Source organism: Ochotona curzoniae, unplaced genomic scaffold (assembly GCF_017591425.1).
Source record: "Ochotona curzoniae isolate NIBS_2020 unplaced genomic scaffold, NIBS_Ocur_1.0 contig_523, whole genome shotgun sequence".
Taxonomy (NCBI): Eukaryota; Metazoa; Chordata; class Mammalia; order Lagomorpha; family Ochotonidae; genus Ochotona; species Ochotona curzoniae.
Window position 1 is genome coordinate 357,736 of NW_024466459.1, and position 18,384 is coordinate 376,119.

An 18,384-nucleotide genomic window follows, 5' to 3' on the forward strand; every position below is an offset into this window, starting at 1 on the left:
TAAACATTAGTTTTAAGAAATTTTTTAAGTGTGTGTTTGATTCTAGGAAAATAGCACTGTTATTTTTATTCATCCATGACGCTTTATATTTTTTTCTTGTTCTTATAAATTTCTTAAGCTCTAAGTATTTTACAGATTTTTTCTTTTTTGCTATTGTGAATCTTTTTTCTTCTGTCAACATGCTCTGATCATAACCAGTTGTTATTAGGTCGGGAAGCTGTTGATAGTTTTTTATTGGTTTCTGTTTGGCCCTGTTTGTGAACCCTTGTATTTGTTATAGTACTTTTTCAATTGATTGCTGGTTTCCTTTGTGAATAGTTATATCATCAAAATGACAATTTCAGTTTTTAATAGTTCCCTATGTTTATACCTCTTGTATTTTTTCCTTACCACGTTGACTGAAACATGAATAGTAATGTTGTCTGTATTAATATGTTACTCTCGTCTGATTCCTGTCTTTAAGGAAAGGATCTCTAGGATGGCATTGTTCATTATGATATCTTATATTGGTTTTTAAAAAAAATTTTTTATGGTAAAGATGGATGCTTCAGTTGCCCAACAATGTAAAAATCTGTTTTGACTTCCAAAGTCAATGTAATGAACCTAATATTTATTCTAGATTTTTGCATGTGAATATAAAGGAGACTAGAATTGAGAATGAAATAAGTTTTACCTTAAAGTCATGGGACAAGTGTTGTAATTTTCATTTACCTGCAGGAGAGAAGTAACATTTCTTGTCTAGGATTGAGGACATTTATGCAAAGTCATATGTAAGTTCAGAGTTATATATATGTGTGTGTGTATATATATATATATATATTTATAGAGTTATTTATATGGAATTTTATGAAATCTAAATGTGATTAATTTAGGTTTATAGATGTAATTCAGTGGTTATTTTGTTCTGGTCTACATAATTGGTTGCTGAGAGATTTTCTTTATTCACTTTATGTATGATAACCATAGCTTTAACCTGCTGCATGTTCGGGTGGTTTTGGTTGGTCTTCCTCATATCATTTGTTTTCTTCACTGTTTTTCAGCGGCGAGTAGAGCAGCCCCTCTATGGTTTAGATGGCACTGTGGCAAAGGAGGCAGCAGAGGAGCAGTCGGCTCTGCCAACCCTCATGTCAGTGATGTTAGCGAAGCCACGCCTTGATACAGAGCAGCTGGCACAAAGGGGAGCCGGTCTCTGCTTCACTTTTGTTTCCGTGAGTATGGAGGCCAAATTCCTTCAGATCCTTGTCATTGCCTTGGAGCTCCTATGGGAGCTGGAGTCATTGTTTTAGCAGTTGTTCAGTTGATGTTTCCAGTAGTCTCTTCCTTCTGATGGTAACATGCTTTTCCTCAGCCTCTCTTGATTCGGGTTCCTGCGGGGAGTCTGCACTGTCAAAAATTAGAGCACACTGGAGAAGGAAAGCATAATCTTGGTTTGACGAAGTAGTAAAGAAAGTACAGATCAGATTCAACTAAAATACTTCTGTAATTAAAAATAAAACCACCTTGATCCAGCCATTATTATATAGATTAATATCCAAAACAAAATAGTATTTCTTTTTTTAAAGATTTATTTGTTTTCATTGGAAAGGCTGATCAGATTTACTGAGCCATCCTCTTCTGCTTTCCCTCTGGGCCATCCTCTCCTGCTTTCCCTCTGGGCCATCCTCTGTTGCTTTCCCAGACCATAAACAGGGAGCTGGATGGGAAGTGAAGCAGCTATCTGGGATCCTGGCACTTGAAAAAAAAGTGAGGATTGAGTGAGCCATTGAGTCATTGTGCCAGGCCCAATAGTTTTTTGGGCTTTGTTCTTTGCTTTTGTTTTAAAAATCTTTTGTAAAGATTTATTTATTTTTATTGAAAAGTCACATTTACAGAGAAAAGGAGAGACAGAAAGATCTTCCGTCTGCTGGTTCCCAGGTGATTGCAGTGGCTGGAACTGAGCTGATCTGAAGCCAGACGCTTCTTCCAGGTCTCCCATGCAGGTGCAGGGTCCCAAAGAACTTGGGCCGTCCTCTACTGCTTTCCCAGGTCACAAGCAGGGAGCTGGGTGGGAAATGGAACAGCCAGGACATGAACCAATGTCCTTGTGGGATCCTGGCGTATACAAGGTGAGAATTTAGCCATTAGGCTGTAGTCCTGGGCCCCTTTTATTTATTTTTTTACCTTATTCCTAATATGTTTTGCATAGTTGTGAAGGATGCATGTCCTCTGGTTGGGACAAATCAAGCATGGAGAAAGGTGGGTGGGACAAATGTCTCAGTTCTTTTTTTTTCTGTCTCCAGGAGAGGAGGCTACTGCTTTCTGTAAAAGTACGTCAGTCCCTGTGGATAGGGATTGGCCTTTTTTTTTAAAGATTTATTTAATTAATTTATTTTTTTATTGGACAGGCAGATTTACAGAGAAGAAGGAGAGATAAAGATCTCCCATACACTGATTCACTCCCCAAGTGATTGGAAGGGCCAGAGCTAGGCTGTGATCCAGCCCAGTCTCTTCCACATCCTGTCTTCCTCTTGTTTACACCCATGAGTGCTGCAGCGTATCAGCCTGGCCCATCCCCAGACTCAGTCCACATGTGTGCTGGTGGCTGCTCCCATCCTGACAAGCATTGGCTTCCCCCGGCACTAGCTCTCATGCTCACCAGAAGGAACAGCAGCCCAACAGTAGAATCCCCACAGTTCCTTATCTGGCCCTGCCCCCAATCCCGGATCTTGTACCTGCCAGAGGTTACTGCAGTTCAACTTAACATGAATTGTACCCCGTCCTGGCTCTTGCCAGGTGATGCTGTGGCCTAGCCCAGCTGGCCCAGAGCCATTCCAGCTTTCACTTGTGCCTGTGGGGGCAGTAGCCTGACCCAGCCTAGCCTGCCCCCAGAACCATTCAATTGCTAGCTGATGGGTGTTACAGCCCTTCCTGGATCAGCCTATCCAAAGTCCCAGCTCTCACATTCACCAGTGGAAGCTGTGGCCCAGCAGGGGTGTCCTCTGAGGCTCCCCTACCAGGCTTACTCCTAACCCCCAGGTATCACATGTGTGAACGGGAGCTGTAGCCCATTTTGAGATGGCCCATCCCCAGTCTCAGCATTCACCAGAAGGTAGTAACATAGCCTGGCTCAGTGAGGCCTGCCACCATGCCAGCTCTCGCCACTGGGTGCAGCAGCCTAGCCCATCCTGGCTCCAGTCCTCATGTGAATTGGTGGATGTTGCAGTCCAGCCTGACCTGGCCTGCCCCCTGTCCTGACTCTCACCTGTGTCATTGTGTGCTATGCACTGGTCTAGCCAGACCCACCCAGCCTGGCCTGGCCTGTCCCTAGCTCCCACTCTTGCTCTCCAGTGGTAGCTGTGACCTATGAGGGAGTTCTCCAAGTTCCCCTACCAGGTTTGATCCCAGCAGCTGATTGTGCATTTGCCCGTGGGTTTTGTGAGGGCAAAACAGTTTTAACAGGAAAATGTTCATCCTGCAGCAGGCCCACAGGTTTCCTCTACCCACATGTTATTTTTTTTTTTCCAATTTAAGATTTATTTTTATAGGAAAGGCAGATTTACAGAGAGAAGAGAGAAAGACCTTCCATCCATTTGCTCACTCACCAAATGACCACAATAGCCAGAGCTGAGCCAGGCAGAAAGCAGGAGGCAGGAGCTTCTTTAAGGTCTCTCACACAGGTGCTGGGTCCCAAGGCATTGTGCCAAGTGATGCTGCTTTCCCAGGCCGTACATAAGGAGTGAGCTGAATGGGAAGTAGAGCAATTAGCACAAGAACCGGTATCCTTACGAGTTCTGGAGCTTGCAGTTGGAGAATTAGCTAGTTGAGCCGGTAAACTGCACCCCGGCCTCCCCATGTGCTTGCCTGCCTGCGTGCTGACCTCACCATCTGGAGTGCTGGTACCATCATATTCTCTAGGAATGTTTGTTAAGGTGCTGGCTCCTCTTATTCTCTCCGTCTCCTTCTTCAAAAAACGAGTATTCAAGTTTTATCAAAGTTTGACTCTATTTTTTATTTGCCAAATTATAATGCAGCTTGAATCAAAAGATATTCTTTTTCTTGGTTTCTGTTACCTATCTGTTTTTGCCGATGATGGGACAAAGTATGGGAGCACCCGTTGCTCTGTTCTTCCCATTTTTAGAGTCCTCTTCAGAGCTAAAGCTACCTCTGTGCATTTTTTCCTCTGACTTGTTCATTTTCCCTCTTTCTACTGTCTGGATTTATAGTTAACATGCAAGTACATTCAAAAAGGCAGTAAAAATAGTGCAGGCGTTTTAGCGAAAGAAAGTAATCGGCTAGATAGGAAACCATTGTGCTTTATTAGGAATACTTATATTTATTCTAGCTTGGTCTCAAAATATAAAATGAATTTGATGTTTTAATCATCAATGGATAAACCTCTTAAATAGAGCCAGTATGATTCTGTCCGTGGATGGCAAAGAAAAGCCGTTATTTTGAAAGTGGGAGAAATTGGGAGGATGTGTTGGCACCACATGTTTATCAATTTACAACTGTACTGCCCACATCCTCTATTAGAATGCCTGGAATTGAATCCTGCCTCTACCTTTACTGCTGCTTTTCTTAGTTTATTCATGTTTTTGGAAAGACAGATTTACAGAGAAAAGGATAGACAGAAAGATCTTCCATCTGCTGGTTCATTTGGGAGTGAAATAGGTGCAAGACCTCTCTTTTTTCTCTTTAAATCTCTTTTTAGTCATTCTGCTTTTCCAATAAGTAAAAGTGGATAAATAAAGAAATGTAAATGGCACAGCTGGCTAATATTGTAGGAGGGTCTGACTGTAGTATTGCGTAGCTTCTGTGGCTGTGAAGCAGTTCTGTATTGTATCATCATAGAATGTGTGTGTGTCATTGTGTACTTAATCACTGGTTCTTGTCAAATTATTGTCTTCCGCCAGATGTTCCCAGACAGAATCTTAGATAAGTAAGAGAGTATTTGTCCTTTGGTTCATTGATTGCCTTTTCAAAGCTGCTTCGTGGGGTGGACCTTTTTCCTGGTGCTGAGCTGCTAGTTAGGACACCTGCATCTTGGCTCAGGCTCGTGGGTTTTAGTCATGCAACTTGCAGTTGCAGCCTCTTGTTAATGCAGTTCCTGGGAGGCAGCCGGTGGTAACTCTGGTTGGTGGAGACTTAGATTCGGAGTTCATCACACTGAGCTTTAACCCAGCTCAGTCTCAATCATTGTGCACACTTAGAAAATGAATCAGTAGATGGAGGCTGATTTTTCTGTCTGTGCATCTCAAAAAGTTATAATAATAAGTTAATAGAACTCTAGCTTTTTCACTTGAGGGATTTCCTTTGGATTCTTCTACGAATAGCTCCTAAATGCTCACATGGGGATGGATACCTAAATACCCAGATTTTGGTCAGCAAGAACTTAATTCTCCTTGCAAACCTGTGCTGTCATGTATGGGCATGAAGACTGGACAGTGAGCACGTGAATGTGCACTTACTCAGTTCCCAGGGGACCTGTGGACGCCATTGCTGGATTGATGTCACCCGACAGGGAGGGGCGGGCTGGTCATGTTCAAAACGGGAACTTGGAGACAGTGTGCAAAACCAAAGGTTGCAATACAGTTCTGGTTTTCATTGCCTCTTGGTTATTATAGATAGAATCTTGTTAGTATAAAAAAGAAGTGAGTGTGATATTAAGAAAAAATAGATGTGAATTAGTAGACAAGACAGCAAGTTTCCTGGCAAAATAAGCAGATGGTTTTTTAGGGGGAAATAGAATCAGACTGTACAAAACTCAATTTTGGCCATAATAAAATGCAAAATAAAACAAAAATACTTTTGATCTATCATATTTTCAAGGATTAGTGAATTTAGTAATTCTTACTATAGATGATAGTTTGGGGAACAGTTTTATATTGGCTATAAATTGGTGCAGCCATTCGAACAAATAAGTAATATATCTCTGTTATGTGTTAACATATTCTTTGCTTCAGAAGTTCCAGCCCCATAAAGCTATACAAAGATGTTTATTGAGACATTGCTTATAATTGCAAACCTGAAAGCCGCTTTTCTAAAGGATGTGATCTACGTTGACGTTGTCAGTTAACTGCAATGATCAGTTCTCAGAATGCATCTAATCCGCCAATGCTGATCTCTGCTACTCAAGCAGCATTCTTCACTTGGCTTCTGATCTTTTGATTTTTCTTGCTTATGCCTATAGTCATATCAGTTTCTTTTTTAAGATTTATTTTATTTTTATTGGAAAGGCGGATATACAGAGAGGAGAGACAGAGGAAGATCTTCCATCCGATGATTCACTCTGGGGAGCGCAACAGCTGATGCTATGCCGGTTCGAAGCCAAGAGCCTCTTCCGGGTCTCCCACGCGGGTGCAGGGTCCCAAAGCTTTGGGCTGTCCTTGACTGCTTTCCCAGGCCACAAGCAGGGAGCTGGATGGGAAGCGGGGCTGCCGGGATTAGAACCGGCGCCCATATGGGATCCTGGGAGTGCAAGGCGAGGACCTTAACCACTGCGCCATTGCGCCGGGCCCCCATATCAGTTTTTTTAAAAAGATTTCTTTCTTTATTTTAAAGGTAGAGTGACACATAAAGAAACATATTTTCCATTAACCCAGTTCACTCCTTAAGTGGCCACAATAAGAAGGGCTGAGTCAGGATGAAGTCAAGGAGCCAGAAATCACCTCTGGGTCTCCCACATGGGTTACAGTTGACCATTACTTGGATCATCTTTCATTGCCTTTCTGGATGCACTAGGATGAAGCTAGATTGCAAGTGAAGCACCTAGGACTGGAACCAGCACTCCAGCACGGGATGCCTGTGCCACAAGTAGTGGCTTAACCCACTGTGTCATAACCCCTGACCTATATGAAACCTAACAAACTGAACTCTGCAGTCTGTCCCCCACTGAAACAAACAAAACACTTTTTGTCTCAGAGCCTTCTAAATCTGAGTAATTGTTAGCTCTGTCCTTCTCATTTTTAGCTAAAAACCTTGGTGTAGTTCTTTCTCTGTTTTTATTCTAAATCCAGAACCATCAATAAACCTTCCTGATTTACCCTTAAAAGTTTAGTTTCTTGTAATCTATTCTCAACAAAGCAGTTCTGATATTAAAAGATAAATTTAGTCAGACCACCTCTCAGTTCCAAAGTCTTTAAAGTGGTCTTGGGACTTGGGACTTGGCACAGTGGCCTAGTGGCTAAAGTCCTTTACTGCTTTCTCAGAACATAAGCAGGGAGCCGGATGGGAAACGGAGAAGCTGGGGTCCCGCTGCTTGTGAGGGCAGCATGCTGGGTCTTGAATTACTTATTTTTTATTGGAAAGGTATATATATATAGAGAAGGAAATACAGAAAGAGAAAGATCTTACATCCACTGTTTTACTCCTGAAGTGGTTCCCGTGGCCAAAGCTGAGCCAATCCAAAGCCAACAGCCAGAAGCTTCTTCAGGTCTCCCATATGGGTAGAGTCCCAAGGCTTTTGGCCATATTCATTGTGGCTTTCCCAGGCCACAAGCAGGGAGCTGAGTGGGAAGTGGAGTAGCCAGGTATGAACTTGTGTCCATATGTGATGCTGGTACATGCAAGGCTAGGATTTAGCTGATAGGCCATTGGACTGGACCCCCTGAATCACTTCTGCTGGAATGGAAGTTCTTGTTTTCAAGGTCTATTGGCTATGCTTTTCTTAATGTCATGACTGTTATTCCCTAAAAACTATTTCTTTTAACATTATACAGACATTCAAAAGGTTGAATTAAAACAAAAGTAGTTTGTTTTCTTTTTCTCAAGTTTTATACATTTATATATTATTTATATATACATAACTAAGCACAAGCGCTGGAGTTTAGCTGGTTAAGCCAGTGCTTGCAGCACCATATCCGATATGGGCACTTGTTTGATTCCTGGCTGCCCTGCTTCCATTGCAGCTCCTTGCTGATGCACTTGAATAAGCAGTGGGAAGATAACGCAATAATTCGCTTGGGAGTTCTGTCTTGTGTAAGCCCCAAATGTCCTTGTAAGTCTTGGCTGCCTCGAAGACACATGAGCAGCAAGTCGGGTCACACCAGTCAGTCATCATCAAAGGGGCAACTTTACCTCATCAAGCTACAACACCTTGACCCTAATTTGTTGTTTCCTTTCTTTCTTTTTACTTTTTAATTATTTTGTTATTGCAAAGTCAGATTTACAGAGAGAAAAATCTTCCACTAGCTGGTTCACTCCCCAAGTGGCTACAACGGCCAGAGCTGAGTTGATCCGAAGCCAGGAACCAGGAGCTTTTTCCAGGTCTCCCATGCAGGTGCAGGGTTCCAAGGCCCCCAGTCATCCTCTACGGCTTTCCCAATTCACAAGCAGGGAGCTACGTGGGAAGTGGAGTAGCTGGGACATGAACTGGCGCCCATATGAAATTCCGGTGCTTGCAAGGCGAGGACATTAGCCACTAGGCTACCCTGCCAGGTGCTTTTTTTTTTTTAATCCACTGCTGAATTTTCTTTGAAATTTTATTTTAACTTCTTTTAAAATTATCACCATCATTCTATGACACAGTTCCATAGACCCTAGGATTTCCTCTCCACTCCCCAAATTCCCCTATATTATTACTATAGCATAGCTCTTCATAAACAGTCACGTGTACATCATTGCAGACATGGACAATGGCAGAGTCTCCAGCTTCCTATTGTTAGATACAGCTAATAGTTTCATTAGTAACCCATCTTTTGATCTGGATGTAGTGATGTACACTGCACTGCATCCTCACATCTGGACATGAGAGTCTCCATTACTCAGTCACTACATATCCCTCTTAAATGAAAAGCCACAATACAAAATCAACAACAGGATGTTGCGGGCTGGCCTGCCCTATACCCTGTTTTAGGATGCACATGCAGGTGCTGCAGCTTGGACCTGCCCAGCCTATTCTCAGTCCCAGTACCTGTAAGTGTTGGCAGGTTCTGTGTTCACATCTAGTTCAGCCAGTCGCCACCCAACTCTTGAGCTAATCAGCGAGACTTGTGTTTCCATAGGGTTGGGCCCACTTATCCCCCATAGAATCTATTCCCAGACCTGGTTCTTTTGTGTGTTGGTTAGTGTCATGGCCCTGCCTAGTGTTACTTGTCCACTGTTCCAACACTCAGTCAGGTACTGGGATCTAGCTCTGCTAGACAGGCCCTCAGCCATAGCTTTTGTGTGGTATGGAGTATGGTGGTCAGTGATGGTGGTCAGTGATGCTCTGTGTTAACAGTCCCATCTCAGGACTCCCATGTGGGGTAATACATCAGTCTGACCCATACAGATGTCCCATTCTCTCCCCTCCATACCACCAGGTCTCAGTCCGCTCACTTACCAGCCAGTACAGTGGCTCTGTTGTTAGGTGTCCCCGAGGATTCATTCCTCACTTACACATGCCGTGTCCATATTCATGGATGTCCCTAGGCACTAATTCGTCATCCCCAAGTCCCCAGAGTTCATCGGCAGGTGGCCAGTGGGCAAAGCCTGCCACCCAATGGGTGTACTGGCTCCCAGGGAGCCAAGATGGTGCCGGCTGCTTAAAAAGCAACCAGAGGTGTGCTGCGCCTTTCTCTCAGCAGCCAAGATAGGCCAGTGAAGCAGGGGCTCTTCTTCACATGCCTGACCCACCACTGCTGAATTTTTTTTCTGAATGTTTTTGAAAGATAATTTTTATTTGAAGGTCAGAGTTACAGAAAAAGAGGGAGGCATAGAGATATCTTCCAACTGCTGATTCACACTCTAGATGGCCACAGTGGCTGAACCCAGGTGCCGGGAGTTTCCTCCAGGTCTCTCACATGCATGCAGGGCTCAAGTACTTGGACCATCTTTCCCTATTTTCCCAGGCCATTAACGGGTGGCAGAAATGGAGCAGGTAGGATGTGATTTGCTGCCTACATGGGATGCCAGTATCAGCACGCAGTGGCTTTACCTGTTATACCAGAGTGCTAGCCCTCCTTTTTAAAATTTATCTATTTATTTAGACTTTAAAAAAATTTGTTATTCATTTAAAGAGCAGAGTTATAAAGGTTGAGAGGGAGAAATCTTCATCCTCTGGTTCATTCCCCAAATGACTGAAATGGCTGGGACTGGGCTGCTCTGAACGTAGGAGGCAGGAGCTTTGTCCAGGTCTCCAACTGACGGAAGGGATGCAGCGAGTTTGGCCTGCCACCACCGCTTTCCCAGGCACTTTATCAGGAGCTGAGTCAGAAGTGGAGCAGCAGGGACTCCAACTGGTGACTGAGGTGCTGGTGCCACACGCAGAGACTTGCCTGGAATGCCACATTGCTAGCTCCAAAATTTTAATATTTCAGCTGGGGAGTTGGTTTAATATTTCTTCAAATGGCAACTGATACCAATCATAGGCGGTGACCCCATGGATTTGCGTGAACGTATGTTAGCAATTGCAGTCATTTAGATACCACTTTTAGTTTTCCCTTTGTCAGTTGGTGGACTTTAGCAGTGGTTTTCCCCACCCCAACCCCACGACATAAATAATGTTCGTTCTTGATGTGTGCTGGCATAGGCGTATATTCTCATGTGGGGCATACTGGAAGTTGCTGGGCCATATGGAACTGTTTTTAAGGATTTTGCTAAATTGCTTGCCATAGCAACTTCGCTGTTTTACATTCCAAGTAACAGTATATTCCAGTTTCTTCAAATCCTTGTAGTATTATTGTCAGCATTTTTAAAATTGTAACCATCCTGATCATTGTAAAATGATACCTTACTTGATTTGCATTACTATAATAATTAAAATAATATTGAGTCTTTCATTTTCAGCTTTGTTCCTTTAACTCAATTGACGATCTTTTCTTTTCTTTTTTTTTTTTAATTTTACTTTTAAAGTTGGCTGTGGGGCTTGGGTGGTGGGAGCTTCCAGTAGTATAGCTGCTGCTGGTGGGGGTACCTGAGCCAGGTCAGACTCAATGCTTGGGACCCTGGCTACAGCCACCATTGCCACTCAGTGAGCGAGTCCTGGGCTTTCCTAGGCCCAAGAGGTCTCACCCCTCGTGGTAAGTACGCCTTGAGGGGATCTCTCAGGCTTGGCCCTGGCTCTGCCCTGCTGCCATTACCTTGTGGTCAGTGCTGCCACTTGGGGAGTGAATCAACAGATAGAAGATCTTTCTCACTGTTTCTGCTTCTCTGTAAATCTGACTTTGTAATAAAAATAATTTTTTTAAAGATTTATTTATTTTTATTGGAAAGGCAGATATGCAGAGGAGGAGAGACAGAGAGGAAGATCTTCTGTCTGATGGTTCACTTCTAAAGTGGCTGCAACGGATGGAGCTGAGCCAATCTGAAGCCAGGAGCTAGGAGCTCTTCTGGGTCTCCCACGTGGATGCAGGGTCCCAAGGCTTTGGGCCATCCTCGACTGCTTTCCCAGGTCACAAGCAGGGAGCTAGATGGGAAGCTGGGCCGCTGGGATTAGAACCGGTGCCCATATGGGATCCCAGCGTGTTGAAGGCCAGGGCCTTAACCACTATGCTATTGCGCCGGGCCCAAAATAAATAAATCTTAAAAAAAAAATTCCAGGGACAGCACATATCCTTCCACCTGCTACCGCCAGCATCCCATATGGTTGTTGGCTCATGTCCTTGCAATTCCATTTCCAATGCAGCTCCCACCTAAGGCACCTGGCCAAGCAGTGAGGTATGGCCTACGTGGAAGGATGCTCCCATGGGGAAGACCCCAAAGCTCCAGGCTTCTGGCTTTGAACCAGCCTTGCTATTGCTGTTGCAGCCGTTTGGGGCGTGAATCAGCAGATGGAAAATCTCTCTCTCTCTGGCTTTCCTTCTCTTTGTAAATGTTTCAAATAAAAGTAAGTCTTAAGAAAACAGACAAAACGAAACAAAACAAAAAACCACATAGGGACCAGTGTTGTGCAGCAAGTTAAGCTGCTGCCCGCACAGCAGCCTGCAGGATCACAGTTGGTTTGTGTCCAGGCTGCTCTACTTCTGATCCTGCTTTCTACTAACGTGTTTAGGAAAGCAGCAGAACGTCATCGGGTGCTTGGGCCCCATCCTCCCACACGGCGTGCCTCGGTGGCGTTTTGTGCTCTTGGCTTCAGCCTTGCCCAGCATTGCTGTTGCAACGGTTTGGGGAGTTACCCAGCAGATGGGAAATCTCTTCCTCCTCTCCCCTTTGCCTGGCACATTCTTCTGATAAATATGAATTGTAAGTTTCCTTTGATTCTATTTGATGACAGTTTGCTTTCTTGATGGTGTATTTTGAAGTACAGGACTTCTTTCTATATTAATTGAAAGCCACAAAGAGAGAAAGAAGGAAGAAACACAGTGAGACACCCCATTCTCCCTGATGTCCGCCATGTCCCCACGCTGTGGCTGACGCCAGTTTTCAGGAAGCTGTGCGGGTGGCTGGTTCTCAACTACTTGGGTTGTCACGTGCTCCTCCCGGGCTGTTCATTAGCAGAAACTGCAGGCAGGAACCACATCAAACAGCAGGGCGTGGGCATGGTGCTAAAGTTTTGGGCCGTCCTCCACCACTTTCCCAGGTCACAGGCAGGGAGCTCGATGGGAAGTGAAGCAGCCGGGATAGGAACTGGCACCCATGGGGGATGTTGATGTATACACAGGGAAGATTAGCCAGTTGAGCCATTGCACTGGGTCCACTTTTTAATTTTTAAAGTATCTATATGTCTATTATATTTGTAAATTAGAGATATGGTTTAATGCCTTATCATGAAGTCGAAAGTCACAGACTCCAGACACATTAATTTGCAAGAGAAAGCTCAGTGGACCTGAACTTCTATTGACCGTATGTTTTTTATGTAGTTTTTAAAAATTCCTATTATTATGATTTCATCTTGAAAAACTCTACATCTCATTAGAATCTTAGGAGATCCAGCTTGTTTGTTGTCCTGAATTACAAACTGCTTTTACTTTTTTTTTTTTTCTTTTTGAAGATTTATTTGTTTTAACTGAAGTCCAGGTAACAGTGAGAGAAGGGTTCACTCCCCAAAATGGCAGCAATGGTCGGAGCTGAACAGGTGTGAATCTGGGAGCCGGGAGCTTCTTCTTGAGTCTCCCATGTGAGTGCAGGGGCCCAAGAGATTGGGCTGTTTTTCTCTGCTTTCCCGGGTGCATTGGCAGGGAGCTGGTCAGGAAGTGGAGCAGCCAGGACTAGAATCAGCATCTATGTAGGATGCCAGTGCCACAGACAGAGGATTAGCTTGCTGTGCCACCACACTGACACCAAGCTGATTTTACTTTTATGAAACAAATAATCAGCGTAGTTCTTAAGTTTAGTGAAACCTCTTTACCTTTTGAAAGTAAATTCCTTATGAATCTAGACGTAAGGTATGCTCATTAAGTAGATAGTGGATTAGTACATGAAACTTGGGTTTAGAATCTGCCTACCATGTATCGTGAGCCTTCCGTGAAATCCCGTATGTGAAGTGCTTAGTTTGCTCGCAGCCTGCCGCGTTAGTAGGCTGTGTCGTTGACAGCGAGCGGTGTGCTTGCACACAGCTCCAGTGCTGAGCCCCTCACATGTTAGCTCTGGGACCTGCTTACTGTTCTTGCTTTGCATTTTCTTTATCTGTAAATGAACTAATAATAACAATAATGGCAGCTTCCTTACCTGGATTTTTAAAGAGCACTTGTTATGTCACAGTGAAACCTTTTGCTTGCAGTAATAGTTCTGTAGATGGTGATAATACCGATATCACTATGGATTATGCAGAAACCACCAGAAAAAGTTCATTTATATATAATAGTACAGTCTCTGTTGAGATAGCAGAACTGTATTTCTGTTATCCCATTACCCTCAAAATATCTAATATTTACTAGTTATTCTTAGTTACAACTGCAGTTGTTTATACTGTATTCAGTATGTAATTATATCTTGCTTTTTAAAAAGGGGCTCGGCACGATTACCTGGCCGCCAAAATCCTCACCTTGCACACAGTGGGTTCTCATATGGACACTGGTTCTAATCTTGGCAGCCCTGCTTCCCATGCAGCTCCCTGCTTGTGGCCTGGGAAAACAGTCAAGGACGGCCCAGAGCCTTGGGACCTTGCACCCGTGTGGGAGACCCGGAACAAGCTCCTGGTTTCTGGCTTCAGATTGGCTTAGCTCTGGCCTTTGTGGTCACTTGGGGAGTGAATCATTGGATGGAAGATCTTCTTCTCTGTCTCTCCTTCTCTCTGCATATCTGCCTTTCCAATAAAAATAAATAAATCTTTTTAAAAAGCACTTTAAAAATAAATAAAAAAGGATTGAGAATGTGAGAATTGTATATTCCGGAATAGTCGGGTAAAAGCTAATAAGTTTTGAAGATTTATTTTTATTGGCAAGGCAGATGTACAGAGAGAAGGCGAGATCTTCCATCCACTGGTTCACTTGCCAAATGGCCATAATGGCCAGAGCTAAGTTGTTCTGAAGCCAGGGACCAGAAGCATCTTCCAGGTCACTCATGCGGGTGCAAGGTTCCAAAGCTTTTGTCCATACCCTGCTGTTTTCCCAGGCCATTGCTAAGGAGCTGGGTGGGAAGTGGAGCAGCCCGGGTGTGAACCAGCACCCACATGAGATCCCAGGGCTTGCAAGGGGAGAATTAACCAATTGAACCATTGCTCTGGGCCCAAACCTAACAAATTTTAAAATGCCTTATGATAGCTAGTTGGCAAGTGACAATATTGGAAATGCACCTGGGTTGGGGATTATTTGCAATAATGGCTTGCAGACTTTTGTGTTCCCTAGGCACTGGGAGCTTCACTGGCCTTTTCTAACACAAATGTACAGAAACATGAGTAGAGAAGCCAAGTTATTATAGGAATAGTTCTTCATTTTCCGTAGCTTACGTATTTAGAAACCTTTAAACATTTGATACTTTAAAAGTCATTAACACAAACACAGCCTCAACCACTGTCTGGCCATTGAGTCTCATGTTTGACTTGCTTTATTTTCCTTTTGATCGCATGGCCCTGACTTCTGACTGTGAGCAGGAATGTGTTTTTTAGAGATAATCATTTGGATTCACACACATATTCGTGGAGAAAGATGCAAAACCTTCCTGTGACTAGTAGTGTACCTTTCTTGTAGGCTCAGCAAAACAGTCCCTCTTCCACGGGATCTGGCAACACAGAGCACTCCTGCAGCTCCCAAAAGCAGATCTCCATCCAGCACCGACAGACCCAGGTAGGTCCGTGGTCCGTAGGCGGTAGGTGAGACCTGCTTGGGAGTGCATGCTGACCACCTGACGCTCTGCGGTTCTCCCACTTGTTTCCCTTTGTCACTCTGACTCACCTCACTATTTGTGTGTGTATCTGTAAGTCACTGGTGAGTAGTTATGGTCCTTTGAAAGGTGCTTTAACTTCCTGATGCTTTTCATCTTGCCTGTCATAGTGCAGCAGAAATAACTTTTATTGAGTTTGGTGATGAAGAAAAAAATACTTCTAGTCTGGATACAAACCTTAGCTTTGCAGCTTACACTTTGTCTTCCTGCATATTAGCTTTCTTTAGTAGATATTATCATCAAAATTAGGTTGATTCTGATCATCTCAGATAATATTACAAAATGCTTATTAAGGATAATGCTTGCAGGAGGCATTTCATAAATACTCTGCTTTATGAAAGTAATTTATTCCTTGTATTTGTTTGTTTTTTGGCAAGATCTCACTAAATTTCTTTAAAAGTGGCATTACAACACAATTTCCTCTTTAAATAGGCTTCAGAAACTTGAATTTGAGAATCTGAGGACTGTATCTGAAAAACACACTGGCTCTTTCTGGATTTTATAATGCTGAGCCTCTCATAGTCTCTTTCAGCACTTGTCTATTTTGTCTTTATGACAGGATACTTGGCAACCTAGAATTTCCTAAATCTTGCAAGTTTTCTGGTGCAGATTTTAATTTTGTTTAGTCATCACCAGGCGTTAAGCACTCGGGCTAACTTCGGCAGGTGCACACTCCCAAGAGCTTCTTAGCCCTGATTGCTCTCTCTTTCCACTAGATGGCAGCATGTTTGTTCTTTTGAGGTATAGGTCCTACTTTAAATTCTTTTCAAAGTTACTTCTGCAGTGATGTGTTTCTGTGTTCAATGCACAGTAGGTTGAGATTTCATGTATTTGTTTCCCAGATAAACATGTCTTTGAGTACAAGTCTAACTGGAATATGAAGAGTGAGATGAGAAAAGCAAATTTGATGTTTTTTTTGAGCCATTTGATTCTAGGCTATTTGAATTAGCAGGTGCATTTTTCAGAAAAGCAATGAGAAAGATGTGATGAAATAGTATTTTGAGACTAATCCTAAGTTTGTTTTGATTTTTGTCTCTAGTCTGACCTCACAATAGAAAAGATATCTGCATTAGAAAACAGTAAGAATTCTGACTTAGAGAAGAAAGAGGGAAGAATAGATGATTTATTAAGAGTAAGTACCAAGATGTGGTAAGGAGGTTTTATACTAAGCATCATATATACTTCGATTATGTTCGCACATTGTAGAAACAAATTCTGTAACTACATAGCAGTAATAAACTTTTGTGTATGTGGCTTTAATGTGGAAGAAGATGTAGGGACCTGGGTCATATCTATGTTTCAAACAGTATGTTTGGCTTGGGGCATTGTGGCAAATTGGGTTGAGATGCTACTTAAGACACCACATCCCGTATTGTACTGCTGGTTCGAGTCCTGGCACTCTCTGTTTATGTATCCTGAGAGGGAGCAGAGGATGGTCCTGGTGCCGGGAGTCCTGGGGGCAGCCTTGGCCCCTGGCTTCCGCTTGGCCCAGCCCTAACTCTTGCAAGCACTTGGGGAAGGAACCAGTGGATAAAAGATCTCTTTTTTTTTTCTCTCTGCCTTTCAAATAAATAATACCACCCTGTTCTGCGGTATTTTAATAGTTAACTTTTTTTTAAAAAAAATATCTATTTATTTGAAAGGCAAAGTTACAGCAAGAGAAGGAGAAACAGATTTTTTTTCATCTGCACTGCCCCCAATATTTTAATTTATTCTAGAAAAATAGATAGGTGTGTATTTTATCTGAATCTGTAAGAATAAGCATAACATGTTTTTCTGTCCCTGCGAATTCACTGAGTTTTAGAAGCTGTTTTCAAGCATGCCTGTTATAACTTAAAGGTTTTTTTTGTCGATTGGATGTTAAGCTGCTGTGGGATGCCTTCTTTCCGTCTCAGAGTAGCTGTTTAAGTCCTGGCTGCTGGTCTTCTCGTCCAGCTGCTCGAGTCCTGCCACCTGCATGATAGACCTCGATGGGGTTCTGGCTCCTGGCTCGCCTGGACCAACCCTGCCTGTTGCAGGAATTTGCAGAGTAAACCAGCAGATAGAAGATCTCCCTCTCTGCCTTTCAAGTAACTGAAAATAACCAAACATTAAAGCATGTGAAAATGCTTTATACTGACAGAAGAAAATTAAAAATAGCCTGAAATGATAACTCTTAAATTTATACCATGTCATTAAAAATATATATTTTGAACATGTAGTTCTGTATGACTCAATCATTTTTTCCAAAAGGTAAAATGAATGTATTGTTTCCTATTATTAAAGTTATACATACTTCTTGTAATAAATTTAGAAATACAGAAAAATATATCATCCGCATCATCCATAATGCTCTATCTGAAATAAAACATTTGGTATATTTGCTTTCAGTAATTTTTTGGACCATTTACAATATTATATACATGCATATATAAATGAATACTAATATTTAGATTGGCTAGTATTTTTATCTTTCCCACTGATATAGAAGATAAAAGTTTGACTTTCCTTTTTTCCAAAAAGTTATTTCAGCTTGACCCTGTACTCTTCAGGGGTGTCAAGATGCAGGATGAGGGGTGGCAACCTCGCTGGCATTGCTTGTTCTTTTTTCTGTTTGTTTGTTTTTGTATTTCTTTTTTCTTTTTGTTTGTAATTGTTATTTTTCATTGGTTTTTCTTATTGTACTTAAACCGGCTCACACATGGGATGCCAGCTCTTTAGGCAGAGGCTTAAGTTACTGTACCATACCATCAGCCCCAGATAATGATGGCTTCTTCCCTTTCTAGTTTGGATCTCTGTTCTCTTTCTTACAATTATAATATTTTATGTCTCTTTTTAATGAGTCCTTTTGAAATTGATTTATTTATTTGAGAGGCAGAGAGAGAGAAAGCAGACAGCATAGAAATCTCTCCCATGTGTTGGTTCATTCCTCAGATACCTGCCACAGCCATGGCTGAACTGAGCCTAAAACCTGGGAGCTAAGAACTTTCTCCAAGTCTGCCTCATGGGTGACAGAAAGTCAGTTACCTGAACCATCTACCATTGCTGACCATGTCTGTGTTAGGAAACTGGAATTGGGAGCCTTGAGGTGGGCATTGAACCCAGCACTCCACAGGGGGCTGTGAGCGTCTCAACTGCTAGGCCAAATGCCCACCCTGTGTTTCTAAGTCTCATTAAACAATGCCT

At 42.8% G+C, this 18,384-nt stretch overlaps 1 protein-coding gene across 4 annotated transcripts in view; it reads left to right on the top strand.

The window, feature by feature from the left end:
• TLK2 (tousled like kinase 2) overlaps window positions 1-18,384 on the top strand; it is a 108,730-nt gene that overhangs the window by 44,629 nt on the left and 45,717 nt on the right. For 3 of the 4 annotated variants that reach the window (XM_040989460.1, XM_040989459.1, XM_040989458.1), the window contains 3 exons: window positions 1,041-1,208; window positions 15,027-15,122; window positions 16,259-16,351. In XM_040989460.1, the coding sequence (XP_040845394.1) occupies window positions 1,041-1,208; window positions 15,027-15,122; window positions 16,259-16,351 (357 nt within the window). The remainder of the gene's footprint in view (window positions 1-1,040; window positions 1,209-15,026; window positions 15,123-16,258; window positions 16,352-18,384) is intronic. The other variant, XM_040989461.1, reaches the window with a different exon arrangement.